Source organism: Mustela lutreola, chromosome 1 (genome assembly GCF_030435805.1).
Source record: "Mustela lutreola isolate mMusLut2 chromosome 1, mMusLut2.pri, whole genome shotgun sequence".
In the NCBI taxonomy this organism is placed as follows: domain Eukaryota; kingdom Metazoa; phylum Chordata; class Mammalia; order Carnivora; family Mustelidae; genus Mustela; species Mustela lutreola.
Window position 1 is genome coordinate 236,787,349 of NC_081290.1, and position 19,163 is coordinate 236,806,511.

Here is a 19,163-nt window from a genome sequence, read left to right on the forward strand (position 1 = left end):
AATGCTGCCTGCCCAGCCTTCTTCCCTCTATCCAGCCTCCCCACCCAGTCAACCATCACCCTCAGTCTTCTCAGTTAGTCAACACTTCAGCTACTTCATTCTCATCCAAGACCTTCTCCATGCCCTCTCACCCTGAGGGACTCTCTTACTCCTCCTCCCTTTCCAACTGTTATTCTACTACCACTAAGCTGTCTCCTCAGTCCTTAACATACCCTTACATTATGCTCCTACACTGGAGCCAACCACTTCCACCTTCCCTCTGCCTGTCTATAACACATGCCCACATCCCCTGCTCCTTCCACACCCACAGGGCCATATATGCAACAATTATTCATGGGCTTTACCACATGTCCCATACCCTACTACCCTTCCAAAATCTGTTCTCCCGTGCCACACTCCACCTACCACCAGTCCCTCTCTTATATCCACCAAAGCCATCCTTTTACCTCACATCAGCTTAGACAACTTCACATGGCCAAATTTACCTCAGCTTAGACTCAAATGAACCATTTAAAATAGTGCCCCTTCTCTTCTAATTTTCTTCCTCGATTACTGGTTCTGGTTCTTTGCACAATATTTAGGGCCTAGACTCTAGGGATCTAGAGTCTATATCATGTTATGGTTCTCATTCTCTATTTCAAACACTGGCTACAGAAATATGCTACACAGATTTACTAAATATGGCATTCAGAACCCTTCACAACCAGGCTCACATGCCCCTTCCAACCCTTTCTCCAAACTTTTTACACCCTCTCCTGCTTTTGTATCCACAACTATCTATTCTTCCTAAAAACTTCAACCCTCTTTTCATGCTTCTGTAGCCCTCTATGCCTTAATTTTACTCTCCCCACTGTTTTCATTAGCCCCTTGGCCTAATCTCATTATCCCCACCCCCTGAGAAACCACCTCTGATTTGCCCCCCACTGACTTCCCATTTCACCACCTTTATCACACTGTATTGTAATAATACTTGTGTTCATTGTCTTCCATCTCATAGAGAAATCTATGAGCTCAAGTGCTTAATCCCTTATTTACCTCCACAGTGAACACAGGACCACAACTATGGAAATAAGACACAGTCACAGTGCTGTACCATGAGGAAATCATGCTAAGGAACATCAACTGTAAAATAACCATTACGGTACTGTATTCCCAACTCCTATCTCTCAAGATCTTCCATCTCACCCTGCTCTCTTGCTTTTAGCACATTATTTTGTCTCCTACTTTGATTAGCAAATAAAGGACTTCAATTCCTGACCTTCCCCTCTACACCTCACAACTCCATGGATACGATCACTTCCTCCTAACTCTAAGATACATATCATTTGCCTTCGGAGGGCAGGGAACCTTTTCCCATCCAAAGTTAATTCTGACCTGGTGCACTACATTCACCACCTTTGGGACTTTGCTTTTTCAGTAATGACACTTCTCTATTCACTCTCCAGACTGACTGTCAGCTCTTAGAAAGTAGTGGTCTCATCTTATAACTCCCTGAGTCTCCTGTACCAAAGACAATGGCCAACGCACAGAGCAAGTACACAGACACTTACTAATGGAAGCTCTAATTTAAAGCTGCATGGTCATATTTAACTCTACCTTCTTCCCTGCACCCCACAACCATTCACCAAAGTCTGCCAATACTTCCTTCCCATTTCTACCTTATCCAATTCCTCCTTTCGTTTTCCACTATTCTAATTCAAGCCTTGCTGGGCATAGCTATACTCCATTTGCTCCTGGCTCCAATTCACCTAGCACATGAACTAACATGCTTATCTCTCCGCTCTCATATCTAAGTACACCCAATGGGTTCTCAATGCCTGAAAGATCACAACTTCTACCCAGCCCAACTTCTCATCTGACCACCTACGGCTCTGGCCAAATCTTTCCAGCCTTATTAACAAACAATTTCACCACCTTCTAAATCCCCTGCTCCAACTTAATAGTTCGTGTGGTCCCCTAGACAAAAGAATAAAGCCATCCCACTCCTTGGCCTACGCAAGGACCACATCAAATATCTCTCAAGGACTATGTCAAATACCATGTCCTTTCCCAATACCTCAACCTAGAGACTACTCTGTCCCCTTGCCTATCCTCAACTCCTAGTTTTTGCTGGTGCTGCTGATTTGGCTCTGAGTGGACGTAACTGTATTTTATCCTCTGACTAGAGCCAGACAACAAACATCAAGACTCAATTTTCTGCAACTTCATGGCACAAGACTCCACCCTTAATAAGAGCTCAATTAACCTGGACTAATTAGCTATCTAGGGAAGACAGGGAAAGGGGTGGAGTGGTGGGGTAGTCCTCACCTAAGGGATCAGAGCGGCGGGGGGCAGGTCCTGCTGCAGGGCCTTCAGCCCAGTCCAACTTGCCACGGGCAATGAGGTACTTCTTGGCTTTGGATAGCAGTGCTGGGAAGTCCTCCTGGGAGGCCGCAAAGCTCTCAATTTTATTCTTCACAGAACCCAGCACCTATGAAGCACAACTTCATGACATTTCTGTGTGGCTCTAGACTGAGAGTCCTTCCTAGTCCCACTGGGCCTGTTCCCAGCCCCCCCAGGGCCACTCCAGCTGCGGGCCTGGCCCACCACGGAGCCTGGACGCACCCATGCATGCATGCATCGCACACCTGCAGCAGGGACTTGACACTGGGCTGGAAGACCATGTTGGTGTTGAGCAGGAAAGAGCGGAGCAGGGGCTGGGGGTGACAGGCCAGCTGGGCCACCAGCCCCGTCAGCAGGAAGTTGACATAGACGGAGTTCTGCAGCATGTTCTCGAGTTTGGCAAAGAGCACAGCCATGAAGGGGCCTGGGAGGGGTGGGTACAAGGATACAAGGCCTGAACACAATGCACATCGCACTCATTCCTCCCAAAACCAAGAGACACACCCCCCACCATGCCACTAGGTGAAAATTATTTGTATGTCAGTCTCCGGGTGTATGTGTAAGCATCCTGTGATCACCTACTCTGGAAGAGATGAAATGGCAGACACCAGATGGACCCACAGGAGTCCAGATGCCAGCTTTACACACACTTAAGATGAAGAGCCAGATCATAGGTTCTGGAGTCAGACTGACCTGGTTTTAAATTCCAGCTTTATCTTTTACTAGTTAAGTATTGGATCAACCAAAATTCTCCAAGCATAGTTATCTACTTGGCAAAATAAAATATACCCACCTCATAGGATTATTAAAAGGATCAAAAAGATACTATTAGAAAGCAGTCAGTCAAAGATCAAACAAATTATAAGTATTCAGTAATAACTATAAGCTATATAACATCTCTTGGTTTTTTAAAAAGCTTCATCCATGAGACACAAAAGAACAAGAAGCAAGAAGGTGATTGGGACCAAAAGAAGAATCAGGTTACACACAAAACAGAGGATAACACTACACCTGGGTCAGAAGAAACCAAGAATGAACTGTAGCAAAGACAAAGGTGCCTACACAGGCCAACTTCAAGATAGGAGAGAAATCTCTGGAAGCCAAAGAAGAAATCAGTTCTGTTCAGGAACCAGGAACCAAGAAGGCAGAAGAGAATTTACAGAAAAAAGAGATTAGTTCAGAGCCAGAGAAAATTGATTGAGGGCAGACTCTTTGCTGGATGAGAGGATAACAGAAAGGATGAAAACGATCTACCAGGAGAACTGGTCTCAACTGAGCCAGATCACCAAGCATGAGGCCTTTAGAACCACCACAGTCTATCTGACCAGGGGTCTGTGAGGGAAAGGGATTATACCTAAGAACTGCACTATGAACTAAGGAGAACAACGAAAGCAAAGAGGCAGTGAATTCTGAAAAACATTCTTCACTCCAGATGCACATGAGTAGCCTTAGCTCCATAAACCCTAGTTTAACAGGGTCCCTAAGATACCACATAACTTTGTCCTACTGTTTCTCTTATTTCCTGAGACTCTCTTGCAAGAGAAAATTCAAAAATCTCAGATGAGTTTACAGAGAAGAAAAGGGATACAGCTTCAATTAATGCTTCAAGAATGTGGTAAAACCTGCATACCACCTTCTAGTAGTATTGAGCAAGGAGGAGCAAAGCCTAAACAAATGGAAAGCCATTTTCTATAGTCTGCAAGTGGGAGCGATCAGGACTGTAGAGCAGAAGCCTTGGTGCTGTGCAAGCAGCATATCCCAGGCCAGTAAGGACATGGACTGATCAAGGCACGATAACCTGACTGCGAACACCCAAAAGATGGGCAGATACCTTGGTCAACTTTTATCTGCCATGCACCCAAGAGATGATGATCCTAGTAAAAAGCTACAATGTGCTGAGTTCTCCCAATGCAGCAGCATCACAGTAAGTGGTTTAAATTCATCAGTGACATGAACAGACACTATTTCAAGGTGTGTCCAGTCCAAAGCACTACGCTGCTTCTCAGAGGTGGTTTTTTGCTCCTTAGAGGAAGGGAAGTAAGGATAAGAACCAGGATTGGCTTTGGTGAGTGCTGTGGGGTGTGTGGACCTGGCGATTCACGGACCTGTATTCCTGGGGATAAAAATATATGTTTATAAAAAATAAAAAATTTAAAAAAAAAAAAAAAAAAGAACCAGGATTGGCAGAGCTGGCTCTCAAACAAAAACCAAAGAGGACTTAACTGGTCAGGTCAGGTCTAGCTCCAGGGTCTTTGGAAAGACCAAAGAACTCAACTGGAGCACTCAGTTCCACACTTTTGTCATTTGTCCTCCAAGACATATTTCACGCTATCTGTTTTAGTCCTTACTACTAACCGTAAGACTTAAAGAAAGAAAGTCTTACTGGGTAGTCATAGCAACCAACAAGGCCCAAGAAGAGAGAACAAGAAAATCCTGAAATTGAGTCCTTCTCTGAGGAGACTGGGAGAAGAAAGAAGGCCATGGTAGAGTAAGGGAAGAACACAAGAAGGGCTGATCCTGGGCTACAGAAAAGTTGACAGGAGACCCAACACCCAGACAAATATACAGGTGGGAACAGCATGGCTTACAGGTGCCTCACATAGAGGATAGCAGGTATGCCCTCCATATATATTGTTCAGATATATTGCTGTGATTCACCAGGAAACACCAAACACAGAACACCCTGATCACAATCCCAGGAAAAGGCCAGACTAGGGAAAAGGAGGAACATGCACATAGGACAGACATACAAGGCTCAGACATAAATCAATACTCAAGTCAGCACAAGCATGGAAGATATATAGACAGACACAGAGACATTAAGTACAATATGATATGTGTCTGGAAGGGACCCAAGCAAAATGGAGGAGGAGCTGGGCAAGTACACAGAAATGACATGGCCAAGAAATCTCAGATATTAGCACAAACATGTCAAGTACATGCAAAGTGTACAAAAAGGAGAAGGCCTAGGCTAAGTAGCTTACCAGTGAAGGGCTGGCTTGGCAGCTGGTTGAGAGTCCGCAAAGGGCTGCTGAGGAAGGGGCCAGGGGGCTCAGGGGGACAGGTGAAGCTCTCATAGGCCTCCTCCTCCTCAAGAGGTAGTGGAGGCTCTAGCAGGGGTTCTGAGCCAGCCCCCCCATTGCTCAATGCCACTTCCAGTTCCCGGAGCTCCTGCCCAAAGCCCTCTAGTCCTACCATGCCCTCGGAGGTGCTCTCTGGCAGTTCCCCAGCTCCCTCCTCAGGTACCCGACGAACCTTCTTGGCCCCCTCAGGCCATGGTCCTGGCACCCCATTGAGCTGGGGAGCGGGCAGGAGGCCAGGGCCCTCCCCTGAACCCCCAGCAAGCCCCCCACTCCCCAACTCTTCTTCCTCCCCTTCCCCCACAGTGTCCCTGTCCTCCTCAGGCAGTAGGCTGCGTTTCTTAGTCCGGGAGCCAACAGGACTAGGCTCAGGAGGGGGCCGCTCGCCATCATATGGGGCAGACCAGGTACGGCAGGCTCGGACACACCGGTCCACACCACGGCGTGCCTCACGCAGATACTCCAGGTAATTGTCTTCCAGCTCACCAGGCTCCTCCACAGGGCTGGGCCTTCGGCCAGGGCTGGAGGCTGGGGATGCAGCAAGCCCTGGTGAGCGAGGGGCTGGAACTGGGGATTCCGAGCCACCCAGACTCTGCTGTCGCAGGAACAGGGCCAGACGAGATGGTGTGGAGGGCCGGGGCACTGTCACCACAGAAGAGGAGTCAACACTCGGGCTTCCAGGGCCTACAGAGGGAAAAAACATAGGAGGGATCAAAGAGACGGGGCTAAGAGGAAGGATAAGACATCTATGGAGACTGATAGAGAAGACAAGCAACAAAGACATGTGATCTATTCAGACAGCTGATTCTCCACCCTCCTAATTAAGCTTTTCAGCATCCACCACCTTCTCTCACCACCCATAACACCAAAGAAACAATGGAAAATAGAAACAATACAGGATTGGGATGAAGAAGAACAACTTTGCTCAGAAGCTACATTTCTTTGGTGGAGTTAAGAATCCACCCTGCAAGACCCCTCATCATCGACCACCGCAAAGATGGAATGCCACTCATGGCCACCCTTCTCCGCACACCCTAGCCCCACCTTCTTGCTAGGCTTTCCAGAACCCAGGCCATACCCGTGGTGTCCTCCCTTCTCCCTGCCTCTCTGCTAGGCCCACCTCGTGCCCATGAGGCATGCTCTGGACGGGGTGGGCTAGGGGCATGATGCCGACAACAGCGGGGGATTAGGGAGAGAAACTTGTCTGCCGCTCGTCCATATAGGTCCACATCACGTACAGCTGGCTTCTGGCTCAGCATCACATGGTTACATGGGACAAGATACCTGGGAAAGACAGCAGAAAAAGGACACAGGATAGATCAGAAAGGACAGGACCTGGGAGAACATCAGGCCAATGAAACTATACGACTAAGCCAGGAAACACATGAGCAACCCCAATACAACCCATTGCCCAGCAGTGCACAAGGCCTGGAGGGTTCAGGATCAGCCATCCCTCAGCCCTGTCCCCACAGGTACCTGAGAACCAGCTGCAGCAGGACATCCTCACAACTGAGGTTCAGTAGGGTCCTGAAGAGACTCAGAGAGACCATGCAGAGCTGGGGAGTGGGGGAGGAGGGAGGGAGTCACCATAAGAGCTCTCTACCCTCCAAGATGTTTACCAAATGGGAACCCCCCCAAGCCCCAGGCCCAACCAACCACTCCTAGAGTAACAATGTGCACAGGGCCTGGCATATAATAATCATTCAATTATTAAATAAATGCTCATATGATCTTTATAGGCAAGACTTCACTGTTCACAGATAGTAATGAAACGTATGTCAGATTCTGTATTTCTACAGACCACACACATGTCAGCAGATTCTCTGGCTGTGGAATGAGTACCTATGAAGAGAGACCCCAAGAAATACTGGGACTGAGTGAATGACTACCAGGAGCCAACAGCAATATGATAACTGAGTAAATGCCTGTCAGTAGAGACCACAGCCGAGGCCAAGCAGAAGCCAGAGGGAACCTGGAAGAATCCCAGCCGCGAAGTAGGTGGGGCTGTGAACAAGGAATCTGAGTCACCTCTCCAATACTGGTGTATCTCTCAGAAGGTAGAAGAGAAACTCAAGCACAGGTGACAGGAAAAGGAAAAAATAGGTGGGTCCAGAATAGAGGGGACCATTTGTTTTAGAAAATAAGAAGGTGGTTCTCTGGCTAGGTGAAGAGAGGGGAAGAGTATAGATGTGTGTAAGCACTCCCTCGAAATCCTCCTCCAAATCCCCACAGCACTTTCTCTCTACTTCCCTCATGGCAAGTATACCTGGAGCTCTCTGAAGACCAACTACTGGGTCTTGGGCCAGGACACCGCTGCACAGTCTAGGAGCTCATCGGTTACTAAATGACTGTGGGAGCATTAAAAGTCAACTGCAGCAGGAAAGAGATGAGAGAGCAGTTCCCATTTTGGACAGCAAAAACGTTCAGATTTACCCTGACCATTTTAACTAGCAAAGGAAACATTCACACTCGTGGTAGGTAGAAAAACGGAAGATGCCTAGGTCCTAATCTCCAGAATCCGTATTTTTACCTTACATGACAAAAGGTACTTTGTAGATATGATTATGGTTAAGGAATCTGAGATGGGAACAGTAGCCTGGTTTATCCAAGTGGGCCCAATCAAATCACATGAGTCCTTAAAAACAGAGAACCTTTTCCAGCTGGGTCAGAAAGAAGAAGGGAAAGAAATCTGAAGCACGAGAGAAACCTGATTCACCACTGATGGCTTTTGAGGATAGAAGGGGGCCATGAAACAAGGAATTTGGTTGGCCTCAGAATCTGGGAATGGTCCTCTGCTGACAGCTGACAAGAAAACAGGAATCTCAGTCCTAAAACTCCAAGGAAACAAATTTTACTAACAAGTAAACAGCAAGTAAACAGATCTACGCCTAGAGCCTCCAGAAAGGAACACAAGCCTAACAAACATTTTGATTAGCCTGATGAGATCCGTGTCATAGTATAATGTACAGAATCACAAGATAATAAATCCATGTTGTTTTAAGCCACTACGTTTGTGGTAATTTGTTATGACAGTAATAGGAAACTAAAACAGATAGCCAGGTACACAGACTGATAAGCTAGCATGATTCACTTTAAGCCACAAAAGACAAGCTTAAAGAAGTTCAAAGTCAGGGCAACTGATTCACGCCTTAAAAGGCCAAGCAACAGAAAGGAAAGCAATTACACAGTTAACACAGGCAAACTGAAATCAGAAGCATTTGGTTCCTCCAAGAAGCAGGAACCAGGAAGAAATAGCCCAAGAACCTGAAGGCCCTTGAGACCAGAGGACCAAACGCAAGACTAATAGAAACAAATGCTAGAGACGAAAGAAAATGAGAGAGAATCAAAGAAGTGAGGATAATACTAAGATGAAAGGAAGACAGATAGAGCCTAGCACAGGGGGAAAAAAAAAATCAACCTCAAGAAGAAAATTAATGGTCCCAAAACACGAACAGGACATCCCATTAGATTAAAGATTAAGACCATGGTTTAACTTTAGCATAACGAGAAATAAACCTTTTTTGGTATCTTTATAAAATTAAAGTTTTGACTCCTATCCTTTATTGATTTTTACCTTTTACTTAATCCATGCATGTATCATAATTACTTGATTCATATGCTCTGTGTATTATAATTCAAGAGAGCTAAGGCAGAGCCTAGAATATGTTATTGTTGTTGCCATTTTCAAATTCTGAAGTGTTCACCCGGTTCAGAAACACTGGTCTCATCTGAGTCAGTGTGAAATATCTTATCCATACCCTTAATTATTCAGATACCCTTCAGACACCCTTAGTTATTCTATACCCTTCAGTTATTCATAGCTCTTCCGAAACCTCACCTACCACAAGGCTGACTACAGATATCTCAAGGTATCTCAATTATCTTGAACAGTTTTCCATAACCTTTAGTAATCCAAGAACTTCTTTTTCAAACATATGGACCTAGGGAACTTCAGTTATTTATAATAAGAAGGAAACAAAAATGGTTGCGTAGCCAAATAAATGCCATAAAATCCATGACTAAACAAACAGCTTTCTTCCCCTAGAAAGACTTTGGGTCTTTACTACATAGAAACTACTTACTCCTATTTCATATATTGGTTAAAATCCAAACTTCTTACTATGGTCTACAAGGCCATGCATGATCTGAATCTTACCTACCTCTCAACTTTCATCTAATTTCCTTCTCCCTCTTGCTCACATCACCTCCATTCATACTGGTCTTTCACTTCCTCAAATACATTCAGCTCACCCCCATCTCATATCCTTTGCATGTTGCTCCCTCCGCCCAGACTCTCCTTCCACTTGTTCTTCAATAGGCAAACTCCCTCATGACATTTAGGTCTCAGCTCAATGTCACCTCCTCAGCGAGGTTTCTGAACACCCTAATAAGCACCCAGCTCGTGCTTATTTCCTAAGCACGCTGCTTAGTTTTTTTCATAACAATGACCACAATTTTCAGCTATTCTATTAATGGGTTTGTGGGTCTATAAAGGAAGCTCCATGAAGTCAGCAACCATGTCTATCCTGTTTACCATTTATCCTTAGTACGAGAAAACAGCAAGGCATGTAGCGAACATTCAGTATAAATGTTCAGAAAAAAGGAATGTTTAAGTCGGTAGGTGGACCAGAATGGGTGCTCTGACTTATAGCAGTTCAAATGAAGCAAATCCAAAGGGGAGAAAAGCTAAGTATACCAGTAGCAGCAGGATCACCTATCAAAGCAGATACAAAACATGAAGAAGTGATCTCAAGTTACCCACAGCAGGCCACAGAACAACACACAGCTAAAGAGAAGCTCACGCCAAAGCTACAAGTATAGCACAATGGCAAAACCTCTAGTCATGATGAGCAGCCAGTATCCAGAAAAAGTAACCGTGTTCTAGATTCATGTATCACAAAACCAAGGCAGCAGATTAAAATCTACACCCAACATATGGTAAAAAGTTTAATACTGGAAAGTAAATGCCACCTAACTTTGAAGTCATTGCTGGAGACAAAGGCCAAAAAAGGGCAGGCACACCCTCCCAGAACAAAGGTCAGAGAGAGAAGATGGCTCACCCAGGTAAGCCAGGACAGAGGTAGGGGCCATACCCGGGAGTTGCTGCCAATACGGGCAACGAGGGTGTCAAGGATGGTGTGGGTGTCATGCCGGTGTAACAGCAGGAACCGCAGGAAGGTACGGAGCAAAGCAGGCTCTGAGATACTCCGCAGGAAAAGTTCCAGATACGCGGTACTGGCAATCATCTCCTCCACAGAGGTCTGGACAAAGGGAAGGGAAAATTTGGAAATTTAGTGCTTTCCCTGAGTTCTACGGAGGAAGCAGGAACAAACATGGATAAAGAGAGGAGTACCCTGCCCACTGTCTCCCCTATTAGTTCTGGCATTTAGGTCACCACCCCTCAGCCTAATACCCTGATTTGCCTTGCCACCCATAACTCTCACCTTGTGCAAGGCAGGGCCCATGACAGGCACCAGAAACCCATTATGGATATAATCAACTAACTGCTTCTGCACCAAAGGGTGAGCCACCTGTAGGGGTGTAAGAGAGAGAGGGAGGAGGAATGTGAGGTGGCCACTGTATGGAAGGGAATAGAATGGTACAAATAGGCATACCACCCCCAAGATGGCAGAATAGCAGAATTCTAGGGAATATGCCCACTTCCCCCTTATCTCCCCAGAATGACCAAAGACCAGACCTCCTGGGAACCCCAGTCCCACCTGAATGACTGCATTGCAGAATTCTAGGGAACTCATGAACAGCGCAAGGGCTGGCACGCCCAGCCAGTCTTCCCGTCGCAGGCAGTGCCAATCATCCCCCGGAACCTCAATCTTTCGGGGCAGTGAGGAGTACAGGGCACTCAGCCCTGTGGCCAGCACCTGGGGGCCATCCCCAAGGACAGGTTACCAAAAGTTCAGACAATATTGCTCAAACAAGCTCAGCAGGGGAGTAAGTAACCCAGAGTTTTGACAGGAACAGGGGAAAGAGCTATTCCCAAATCAGATATTTAGTTACCAAAAGTGCCAGGACATCACCTGGGAACACTGGCCCATGAAGAGCCTTAGTACTGGTGCTATCCACCTAAGCCTATGTTTCATTCCCACCCCAACTCCAGGTACTTCTTTCAAACCTAGGGGCTACTACCTAAAGGAGAAGGACCCCATACATAGCCCCTCCACATCTTCTGGATAGCAAGATGCTATCCAACGTCTACAAACCATACCCCACCCCCCATTCCAGGAGGTGCTGACCGGGCAAAAATAAGAGTGATCTGCAATGTAGCGGCCCACAGTGGGACTCCCAGCCGACAGAGCCATCAGCAGGAGTAGGGCATCACGAGCCTGTTGGCCCAGTGTGCCCTCTCGATGGACGAAAGGAACGAGGCGAGAAAAGAGGAGAAGACGGGGGGCAGCTCCAGGCTCAGGAGGTGGCTGTAGGAAGAACTCGAGCAATGAAGGCTCCCGGGCCAGACACACACACAGCTGGCTGAGAAGTAGCACCAGGCCTTCATCCAGTGCTGGGCTACTGGGCACAGGACGGCCACAGGCATCCAGCAAGGTCAGCAGAGCCTCACGAACTGGACCATGTCGCAACAGTGGCTGGCGAGCTTCACTCACTAGCATCTCAAACAGCTTCAGTTGTTCAGCTCGCCGTTCCTCAACCCCATCCCCAAGCTCATCCCACTGAAGCTGCCACGCCAACACACGGGTTAGCAGGTCCTCACGCAGAGCAAACTCTAGCAAGGGCCCAGGGGCCGTAGGGGCTGAGGGGACGGCACGATCTTCTACCAGCAGTGTCAACATCTGGTAAGTGTGGTTGCGCACAGCACTGAGATCATCCGCACCCCCAGGAGCTGCCCGAGGGCCTTGCCGCTCCAGGATACGCACCACCTGAAGAAACAGGAAAGAAGACTGCAGGAATCTTAGATGAAATAATGACTAATGATGGTGAGAGTACACAGTAGGGTGGAAGAACTCAGGCAGCCAGTAAATCAGGCCACTTGGCATAGAATCTCCTACCTGGGACCAGTGATTCTTAAAGACCATGAGGCAGGTCTCAGGATCAGCCACGACAGGAGTCTGCATACTGGCCCCCTGAGGTACACGGTGCCCAGGGCCCCGGGAGGCCAGTCTGCTCAACCAGTTCATCCTCTCCATGAGGCAGGCTGGGCAGGGCCAGTGGCCAGAAGGCCACTCTCCAAGAATCTGCCAGTTGGAGGTTTTCTCCACTTGTGTCTCTAGTCTGCTTCATCCGGTCTGCAGGAGCCAGTAGCTGGCCATGGAGCCAAAGATACACCAGGCTGGAGTAGTGAGTTCAGAGATCAATGCCTAGTCCCGACTGGTAAATCTAATTCAAAGATAGAGAAGGAAGAGATCAACTAGAGTTTGCCTCTCCCCATTCCCCAAAAGAACCCAGAGCCACCAATCCACTGAAAATTCCATGCACACACACTCACCATAGCTTCTTAAATGTAATGTGTTTAAAAGAGAACTCATTTCTACCATTAAATCTGTTCCTCCTCCAGCCTTCTCCCTCTCAAGAAATGATAACAACATTCACCTACATGCTCAGACCAAAAACTTGGGCATCATCCTTATTTATTTTCATTAATTCCAATATCCAATTCATCAGCACACCTTATCACCTCTACCCTCAAACGTGTCTACTATTGTAATAATTTCCAATCTGGTCTCCATGCTTCCAGTCTTGCCTCCCGCCCTCCTCCCCTGACAGGTATTTCATTTTATTTTATTTTATTTTATTTTAGTTAGTTAGTAGGCTCCATGCCCAGTGTGGAGCCCAATGTGGGGCTTGAACTCACAATCCTGAGATCAAGACCTGAGGGGAGATCAAGAGTCAATCCTTAACTGACTGAGCTGAGTCACAGAGTATTTGTAAAATCCTAATTATGTTACATCTCTCCTCTGCTGAATACCTTTCAAAGATTTCCCATCACACTAGCAATAATCCAAATCATTTGATTTACTCGTACAGGTCTTCCTGAATAATCTCTATTCCCTCTGCCTGGAGTATTCTTCCCCTGATCTTCACTTTCTTCCCATCACTCCATTCTTTTTGAATGCCATCTCCTCAGAGAAACCTTACTTAATTATATCTTAAAAGCACATCTTCCCACCTTCACTCTCTAGCTTCCTATTCTTACCTTCTTCTTAACAGGTTTTAGCACCTAAAGCTATTTATTTGCTTATTTATTTGTCTAGCTTTCCCACCAGAATGCAACCTCACTGAGGGCTAGGTTTATCTATTTTATTTACTGCTATATCCCTAGTACCAGAGCATTACCTAGGAATTCAGTAAATATCTGCTGAATGTATGAATGCTTACGTGAATGAATGAATGAACAAATGAATGAATGAACAAACAAACAAATGAACGATCAGTCTTGAGGTGCCTGGGTGGCTCAGTCAGTGAAGCATCTGCCTTTGGCTCTGGTCATGATTGGGGTCCTAAGACTGAGCCCCACATTGGGTTCCCTAATCATCGGGGAGTCTACTTCTCCCTCTCCTTTTACTCCTCTTCCTCTCCCTCTGCACCTTTCTCTCAGTGTGCTCTCTCTCGCTCAAATAAATAAATAAAATCTTTAAAGAAAGAAAGAAAAGAAACCCAGTCTTGGGGTGCCTCACTGGCTCAGTCAGTAGAGCATGGAACTCTTCTGTCCACACTGGGAGATCCACATTGGGAGGTTCACACTGGGTGTAGAGATCACTTTAAAAAAATAAAATCTTAGAAAAAAAAGAAAAGAAGGAAAGAAAAGAAACCAGGTCTCGATCGGACTCCAGACACCTGGGACTACTGAGGAAGAAATTTTTTTTCTACCAATCACTGGCCCTCCCTAGAAGCCCACCCAATAGAAAATAATCCAACAGACCCTTAACTATCTGAATATACACATAAGAGGTGGAAATTCAGAGCAAACCAAAAGAGCAGAACAATTTTCATTCCAGCAAAGAACACAGAGACACATTCCCATATACATATACCCCCATCCTGCCAGATTTTTACAACACTTACTCCTGGGGACATGACATGACACCCTTAGTAAAGAAAGGGGAAAAGTACTAAAACAGCTGTTGTTCTAGACCATAGCTCACAGCTCCTTCTCTATCATACCCCTTACCCCTCAGCAGTATTATCTCTGACAAGTAAAAAAAATTTCAGAGGAAAGGTGTGGTTCAGTTGTCCTTCTTCTTTAAGTTCAACAAAGGCTAAAGGAACCCAGAGACCTGGCACCAGCCCCACGCTTTGCCCTCGAGTTACATTAACATATTTCCCTTCCACCCAGATACTCTCTCTCACCATTACCAACTCACAACTAAAGGTAGGTAGCAACTAGGCTTAAGGAAACCCACAGAACAGAAGAGACAGTCTTATGATAAAGGGCATGGCCAATACTGAATATCAGGCTGGGCTCACTCACTGATTAACTCAAGTACATTCATATTGATAAAGTACTCTGCTAAGTAATCAATGGAAATATGAAGACAGAAAAAAACATTTGGGTGGGGAGAATAAATAAAAAATCCAATGAATATTATAAACAGAGGTACTTACAAAAGAGTTACAGAGACACGAAAGAAAGCAACTAATTCTGCCTGAGAGATTATAACAGGATTCCAGAAAAGAGGTGATGTCTGACTTAAGTCTTTAGCAATGAGATACTAGCTACAAAGAGAGTAGAGGGAAAGGCCTTCGCATTAAAAACAGTATGTACAAAAATATGGCACTGTGAAAAAACATGACAAATTTGAAAATCAGTTCCAAGTTTGGGGTGGCCTAATCACAGACTACTTAGAGAAGAAAGAAACATTATTGAGTTGGAGGGTAAATATGGGTGAAGAGTATCATTATCATTGAGTATCATGCTAACAAGTTTAGGTTTTGTCTATTGACACCCTGGAAACAAAGGAGGTTTTTAGACAAGAAAATGACAAGATCAAATTTGCTTTTAAAAAAGATGTCAGATAAATTATCATATGATGTCTCTGATATGAGGAATTTGGAGGGGTTGGGAAGGAAAAAATGAAACAAGATGGGATCAGGAGGGAGACAAACCATAAGAGACTCTTAAACTCACAAAACAAACTGAGGGTTGTTGCTGGGGGTTAGGGGGGTTGGGATAGGATGGTTGAGTTATGGACATTGGGAAGGGTATGTGCTATGGTGAGTGCTGTGAAATGTGTAAGCCTGATGAGTCACAGATCTGTATCCCTGGGGCAAATAATACATTATATGTTAATTTGAAAAAAAAAAAAAAAGAGAGAGATGTCAGATAGCAGTGTAAGGTGGAGCAGAGAAAGGCAGACGATAGACAAAGTAAGGTGGTAAGAGCAAAATTAGAAAAGATAAATCTGAAATTCACCTTCATCTTAGCATGTCCCAGGTGATAATGAAATTATTTACACCTGTAATATCTCTGCCAATAATAGCAAGCTATTTCAAAAGGGACCATATCATTCATTCTTCTTTGCAATTATAGTGCCAACACAGTGCCTGGCTTTCAAAAATGCTTGTGGAACTGAATGCTAAATTTAAAATAATTATAGCTAACATATATTAAGCACTTACTACATGCCAGGCTCTACTCTAAGCACTATATGCAGTAGCTCATTCAAACCTCATAAAAACCCTAGATGTACTAGTATCTCCATTTTACACATGAGAAAATAAAAACCTACAAAGGCTAAATATACTGTCAAAGTTAACCAGCTGGTAAGTAGCAAGACTGGGATGCAAATGCAGATAATCTGCATCCACTTAACTTGAAGTAACAAGACCTGTCAAATGGATGGAGGATAATAGAAGACTCTACCATGGATAGGAGATTCAGTAAAAGATAATGCCATTAATAGGTGAGAAACGCATAACAAAGGTGTTTTAGAAAAGAGGATGAATAAACTTTGTTGAGCTTTGAGATATGTTAACCTTTGAGACATCTATAGGATATCAGAAAGCAAACAGAAACATAATACTTGAGCTCAAGAGTGAAATCAAGACTATAGAGATATATATCCAGGAATCAACAATTTATAGGTGGTAGATGAAGCTATGGAGATGGATGAAATCTCCAAAGAGAACAGCAGATCTTGAAAGGAGCTGAGAGTGACATCCTGAGGAAAACCAGAAATTAGAAAAGCAAGGAAGTATCTTTGAGGACTGTGAAGGGAGCCAGAAATGGAAGGAAAAAACAAGCAATAATGATAATCTAGAAATCAAGGAAAGGAAGTTTCAAGAAAGTGGAGATCGCCAAAATATACAGTTTACAGACAGACTAAGTAGAATGAATGTTAAAAATGATCAGTTGGTTTTAGCAATCAAGTTTGAGATAAACTTAGGGAAGTAAATAGTTAAAGAATAACTAAGAGCCAAAGAAGTGTAAGATGCAATACAGGAAAGTCAGTGACAAAGGGAAGGATGAAAATAGGGCAACAGCTTAAAGAAGCTAGGAGGGGTGGGAGGTGAGGAGTCAAGAGAAAGAGTTTTTATCCTTTGGTGTTGTTTTATTTTAGGACGGAGAGCCACAAGTATGTCTGTCAAGTGAGGAAAAGTTATGAAGAAAGTAACAGGTTGTGGACAAAAAAGATGGGGATAACTGACAGGCAAATCAGATACAGGACCACTCTGAGAAACTGAGGTATTCCACTTGCTCTGAGAAAGGAGGAAAACAGTAACAAAGGATGGGTGCCAGTTCAGGTAAATCTGAAATCTGAGGGGCACCTGGGTGGCTCAGTGGGTTAAAGCCTCTGCCTTTGGCTCAGGTCATGATCCCAGTTCTTGGGACTGAGCCCTGCATCCGGTTCTCTGCTCAGTGGGGAGCCTGCTTCCTCCTCCTCCTCCTCCTCCTCTCTCTCTCTCTCTCTCTCTCTCTCTGCCTACTTGTGATCTGTCAAATAAATAAATAATAATAAAAAAATCTTTAAGAAAAAAAATCTGAAATCTGAAATGGGGAAGCTAGTATCCATCACCACCCACCAACCACCTAATCCTCCCACATTCACTCGCCCAAGAGAATGGGGGTGGTGAAGAAGAGAATAAGTGAGAGGGGGTAGAGCCACAGAACGGATGCTCAGTCTTTCATACAAGGTTTCCTATAAACCATCAAATAGTCCTATACCCTAGTAGCTACCAGCAGCAGGGACACACTGAAAAAGGTACTTATCTGTCTGCCCAAGTCCTTAAGCATGGGCTGTGGAAAGCAAAGCCAACAGTAGAGAATACTGGTTACTAGCTCTCTCACTGCTAGAAGCCCTGGCAGACTCCATCCCTCTTGTTTGTTTCCTTAAACTCTGCCCATGCCTTTGTAAATATAATCCCTTTATTAGATTCTTCCCAAACTAAATGTGTGCAATCTGCCTTCTGTAAGGACCCTAACTGGTACAAGAGCATTACTGGTTACAGAATCCTTTCTCAATCATATCTCATTTGAGGACTGAAAATAAATAGAGGCCATAACGTCAAGAGTAACACAAAGTAGTAGGTAAAACAGGAGCTCTGGTTTGAATCTCAATCCACCATTTTCCAGCTGTGTGACCTTAAATAAATCACTTCATACGTGGGAGCCTCAGTGTCCTTATCTATAAATTCCTGATGAAGTAAGTATTGTTACTGTTATAAAAATTAAATAAAATAATCTGCATAGCATGCCAGGCATACAAAGCAGTCTCTCCGTAAATGACATTTTCTTTTCTCCCTTCCTTCTTCTGATCTTATCTGACCAAGATATCCTTACCTCTGAGAAGAGATCTAACCTGCTCTGACACATCCATCCCTACCACTTCACACTCATAATCTAGAGAGCTGAGGAAGGGCAAAGCAACCGGTCTCAGCAAAGTAAAATCTTACTTAACATGTCCAAAACTGAACTCCCTTCAGCTCTTAGAACTCAATTTCAAAGATTAATAACCAACTCCTACCTTGACTGCAACTGGGGTGCCCACTTCTGCTTCCCTACTTGACCAACAAAGGGCACTTCTCACAGACCCAAGGAGGATAGCCTCCAGGACCTTTCTTCAAGCCCTCATCTTCAACTCTTCTCAAAGACCTCAAAGAGAAGAACCACACTGAAATCAGGGTCTCAGAACACAAAACCTAACACTTAACCTGGGCCCCCTTCACATGCGGCAAAAACAAAAGAAGACCATAGCTTGGTGTTCCTGTCATCTATTTAAGACTCTCTCATTCCCTCTTAACTGAGCAAAGTTCAAAACAAGACAAAGAGAATGGAATCGCCACCTTATTACTGCGCCCTTTCCTCTCACTGCAAAGTCTAGAAAAAAGAGTAGACCTCTCTTCCTAGATGTAACTTCAGGCTCAGCCACAGGGGAAAAGAGGAAAGGAAGAACTGATCTTTCAGACCCACAGACAGCCAAGGTCAGTCACTCACCTTATAGCACAAAATATAGCCTTATAATAAGGCACATTCAGCAAGGGTGTCCACCAACCTCAGAATAGCAGGCACAGGGCAGGAAGTGGCTCAGCCTCCCTTATGAACCTTTGCCCTGGGAGAGGCAAGACAGGGAGGGAGCTGAGAGCAGGGATACACCTACAATATCCACAGCAGACAGGGAGAGACCAAAATGACCTTTCAAGAACAGGTCAGAAAAGTCCTAAGGTTTCTCTTCCTACAATGGCTCTTCCTAGGCAAGATGACTGATTACTCACATAGAAGGCATGAATGAGCCA

The 19,163-nt window shown here is 45.0% G+C and overlaps 1 protein-coding gene across 10 annotated transcripts in view; it reads right to left on the bottom strand.

The window, feature by feature from the left end:
• The window catches only part of FHIP1B (FHF complex subunit HOOK interacting protein 1B), a 31,956-nt gene that overhangs the window by 8,873 nt on the left and 3,920 nt on the right, over positions 1–19,163 (bottom strand). For 2 of the 10 annotated variants that reach the window (XM_059134526.1, XM_059134517.1), the window contains exons 2-11: positions 12,482–12,809; positions 11,714–12,373; positions 11,183–11,341; positions 10,907–10,993; positions 10,556–10,723; positions 6,939–7,018; positions 6,541–6,746; positions 5,367–6,146; positions 2,628–2,806; positions 2,308–2,470 (exon numbers count right to left, since the gene is read on the bottom strand). In XM_059134526.1, coding sequence (XP_058990509.1) covers positions 2,308–2,470; positions 2,628–2,806; positions 5,367–6,146; positions 6,541–6,746; positions 6,939–7,018; positions 10,556–10,723; positions 10,907–10,993; positions 11,183–11,341; positions 11,714–12,373; positions 12,482–12,619 — 2,620 coding nt within the window. In that variant the 5' untranslated portion in view covers positions 12,620–12,809. Of the gene's footprint in view, positions 1–2,307; positions 2,471–2,604; positions 2,807–5,366; positions 6,147–6,540; positions 6,747–6,938; positions 7,019–10,555; positions 10,724–10,906; positions 10,994–11,182; positions 11,342–11,713; positions 12,374–12,481; positions 12,810–18,394; positions 18,527–18,864; positions 18,972–19,163 lie in introns of those variants that run through there. The other 8 variants (XM_059134536.1, XM_059134542.1, XM_059134565.1 and 5 more) reach the window with 8 other exon arrangements.